Source organism: Sinocyclocheilus rhinocerous, unplaced genomic scaffold (assembly GCF_001515625.1).
Source record: "Sinocyclocheilus rhinocerous isolate Xijiao unplaced genomic scaffold, SAMN03320098_v1.1 scaffold558, whole genome shotgun sequence".
NCBI lineage: Eukaryota > Metazoa > Chordata > Actinopteri > Cypriniformes > Cyprinidae > Sinocyclocheilus > Sinocyclocheilus rhinocerous.
This window is the reverse complement of record NW_015634502.1, coordinates 552876-556907: the sequence shown is the minus strand read 5'-3', so window position 1 is coordinate 556907 and position 4032 is coordinate 552876. Positions and strand designations below refer to the sequence as shown.

The 4032-nt window shown below is 35.4% G+C and overlaps 1 protein-coding gene across 6 annotated transcripts in view; it reads left to right on the top strand.

The window, feature by feature from the left end:
- The window catches only part of LOC107745763 (sodium/potassium-transporting ATPase subunit beta-1-interacting protein 3-like), a 13170-nt gene that overhangs the window by 5934 nt on the left and 3204 nt on the right, over positions 1 to 4032 (top strand). For 3 of the 6 annotated variants that reach the window (XM_016559734.1, XM_016559733.1, XM_016559732.1), the window contains 2 exons: positions 701 to 785; positions 3135 to 3272. In XM_016559734.1, the coding sequence (XP_016415220.1) occupies positions 732 to 785; positions 3135 to 3272 (192 nt within the window). In that variant the 5' untranslated portion in view covers positions 701 to 731. Of the gene's footprint in view, positions 1 to 586; positions 786 to 3134; positions 3273 to 4032 lie in introns of those variants that run through there. The other 3 variants (XR_001640630.1, XM_016559731.1, XM_016559735.1) reach the window with 1 other exon arrangement.

Genomic DNA, 4032 nt, shown 5'->3' with positions numbered 1-4032 from the left:
CTTAACTTTGATAAAGAATATCTCTTTGGTTTTGAGACTTTAGTCTTTGCAACTTCAGGGATCTTATCTATGCACAATCAGCTTGTAACACTCCAAAGAGAAAGGAAAACTTGAAATCGCATCATATGACCCCTTTAAGTTGTTTTTCAACATGACTGGTAAAAGTTTCAGCGCCTATAGCTGCAAAGAACATACTGCATAACTGAGCATTTTAAACAAAACAACCCAGTAGCGTTAATAGTCAGATCTGGATTTCTATGGAAGGTAAATCTAACCATTTCCCAACTCTTCCAGCCGCTAGTGCTCCGCCTGCCGCTCCCTCTCGACAGCGCACAGGGAGGTGGCTGCTGTTATATTTAAAGGGGTCATATGATGCGATTTCATTTTTTCCTTTTTAGAGTGTTATGTGGAAAATAATGTGTTTTTTTAACTTTAAACCGCATAAACACATTTCATTACACCAAATACACAAAATAATGTTCTTTTTAGCAGCATCATATGACCCCTTTAAGGAACCACCCCATTTTATTTACCCCCGATCACACCCTCTTTACCCCGCCTACGGCTTCATATTTTTTAACCCTCTGCGCTATGTACAGCTATGATCAGAGCCTATTGTGAAGGAAGCATAGCCTACTGAAAAATACCGCTAATAAACAGGCTACCTCAAAAATGAATCTGTTTTATTTACCATTTTGAGTTTTACGTTTATACCGGAGAGAATAGTGAAGATGGGCTGCTGCTCGGGGAGGAGTATGTTGATGTTCTTCTGCGCTCTTCAGCTGGTAAGTGCGTCATAGAACTGTGGTAAACACAAGCGTCTACTCGCTGCAGTTTTGTATCTCATTTATTAATCTGCCTGATTAAAAAAGCACTGTTTATGAAATTTTACGTTGTAATATTAACTTCGAGACGAGTTTCTGAACATCTTAAGACTTAAAAGAAGTCAAGTTTTGTGCCAATAACCGTAGTTTTTCATTTATAACATAGGCAATAATTGTACATACAGTTTTGTTTATATTGGAAGCGTTTGTTTACCTCGTCAGAATATGGCTGCACATAAACACTTTTGGACAGTTATGGGACTATTATAAAAAAAAAGGTGAAAGGTGCTCAAAATTAGACCATTTATTTGTAATATAAGGGTACAATGAGAACTGAAGTGCAAACAATACATTATTGTAGGCCTATAGTATATCATGTATAGCTACTGTGTTTATTGTGCACAGTGTATTTATAGCTTTGCTTATTTGGAAACATTTGTTGTTCTTTTCTCTCATTTTTATTTTGATATTTTTGATATTCTGTATTTACTGTAATGTGTTAGTCTGTCATATGTCTCAGTTCTGAATTGTTTTGCTAGTATTGCACCATAATTTCTCTCAAATAATTTTTTTAAATATTCATTCACCCATCCATATTCAGCATAGAATATAATCTATTTATTTAAACTGCAGACATAAGAGCTAGACCATAAAACAAGAGCGAGATGTCAACTGTGCATTGTGTTGCCGAGAAATGTTTGTGTGTGTGCAATTTAATGTGTGTTTAATGCATGTTTAGCTCATTGATAGCACTTGGTGTGTGAGATATTGGATTCATCTTGTCATCTCAGTTAAGTAGTTGCACTTGTGTTGAGAGACAGTGACCTACATCCCTGTTGTTATTCTGCTTAACCTTTATGGCTTTTAACTTTGGTCTAACCTTAGCTTTTCTGTCTTTCCTAACCTTTCCTTTCTTTCCTATCGACTGTGTGAATGTGTATGAAAGAAACAGAGTGAAGATGCTTATCCAGTTATATTTTTTTTAATGAGCATTATATATTATTTATCTGGTATGACATCACATTTGGACTATAATTTCAGTAGATTAACTCAGCCTTGACCTTTAAAAAATACTGTCACCTACTAAATAAATGATGAAGATTCAGTGAGACAGCGCAGAACAGAAGCATGCAGTTATTAGTCTTTACAGTTGTGTATATTTGATCTCAGGGTGGCTCAAAAAGAAAATATAGCTGTATGGTTTAATCGGTTAGCAAATTCAATTCATTATTTCACACTTTTTACTGCCAGTGAATAGAAGAAGAGAAGTCTGCTGCATGTCTGCCATACCATGTCTGATTTTGTGTAACATTTGGCACCTATAAGTCCTGGCTGAACATTCATCCTTCATGTCAACTATATCAACAGGTTCAGCCACTGTTGCTGTCTATAATGGTGGTTTCATATTCCCTTTAAATATTTCAAATGAGTTGGAGACTGTTCACGTTTATGGATTAGATTTACCAGGATGGATATATACTGTATGGTCTGGATTTTAATGCAGATGTCTGTTACCAAAAGCGGATAGCTCATCATGCTCATCTTTGCCCAATTATAAGAAACTGAAGCTTTCAGTGTTGAAAATAAATTCTTCTGAAGCCATAGTTTTTTTGTATGAGAAACAGACCGAAATAAAACATAAAATCATGATACCCAGTGGCTCCCCTTGACAAGTATCTGTGAAACATCTCACTGTTTTATGTTTTTATGTTTGGCTCGTTAAAGTCAATTCACCTCATGTTGGAAGACAGCGGATGGGGACTGTGGTGAAGACATGCTACGAATGGTTGATTTGAGGTGGAACCTCTGGGAACAGCTGGTACACACAGCAGCATTATGGCATACAGAGAGTGATTGTATGGGGGATGGGTGCTTAGTGGCAGAGAGAGGATTTATGACTGCTTCAGTGAAGCTTTATGAGAGGAGCAGCATCCCCCACACCCAGCACCTCCCATCTGAATCATACATCTCCCCTCACTGAGCCTCTGACCTCCAAGGAGAGCCCTCGTCTCCTCTCGCTCACCCTTTCTCCCTCCCGCCCTCCTTTTCTCTTTCTCCACCTCTCACTCTCTATTTCTCTGTCACAAGCTTTGTTCCCCATTGGCTCTGTTACCGTGGCAACCTTGAGTAAAAAGCCAGCATGTGGAAAAACAGAGGTGGGGGGTTTGATTGTGTGTCTCTGGGAAAGAGAGATGGGGTCTCCATCATTATTGTGTTTGGCGCAGCATGAGGGTGTTTTTTGGTGGTTTTATTGTTTTAACAATGTGTAGAGATCTTGATCATATCATACTCTCTGTCTTGTTTCTCTAGATCACTGCTGTGGAGAGACAGGTGTTTGACTTTCTAGGTTACCAGTGGGCGCCCATCCTTGTCAACTTCCTGCACGTCATTGTGGTGATATTGGGCTTGTTTGGAACAGTCCAGTATAAGCCCCGCTATGTAGTTTTGGTGTGTGTATTTACCTCACGACATTTTTTATAACTTTTGAACTTTAATAGGTATGTTAAACAATATTACATTTAATAAAACGTATTACTTATAAATTATTTATAAAAATATTATTTATACATACAAAACATTATTTATACTTAATTTATAAAATACTGGTATTAAATATAAAAAGATTTTAAAAATACCTAAATGATAAATTTATTAAAATAAAAGTACGTTTTTATTAAAATAAATGTATTAAATTCAATAGTGCATTTTAATTGATTAATATGATTAAATGTATTGATTTCTTTATATCAATATAAAATAAATACTGTTCAAAAGTTTGGGTCTAGCAAGATTTTTTTTAAACATATGAATGCTTTTATTTAGCAAGAATGCACTAAACTGATCAAAAGTGACAGTAGTGTTTATAATAGATTGTTAAAAATTCTGTTCTTTTGAACTTACTGTTCATCAAAAGATTCCTGGTAAATGGAAAAAATGTATCTCAGTTTCCACAAAAATATTAAGCAGCGCAACTGTTTTCAACATTGATAATATTCTTAATGTTCCTTAAGAACGTTTTGTTTCAAATTGTAATAATATTTCACAATATTACTGTTTAATATATTATTGATCAAATTAATGCAACCATGGTGAGCAAAAGAGAACAAAGGAGTTTTAATATACCACAATATTAACTTCTTATTATTGAATTGTTGTAAATAAATATCACATTTGCAACTGGTCAGTGTTCAAAAAATGCTGGGAAATC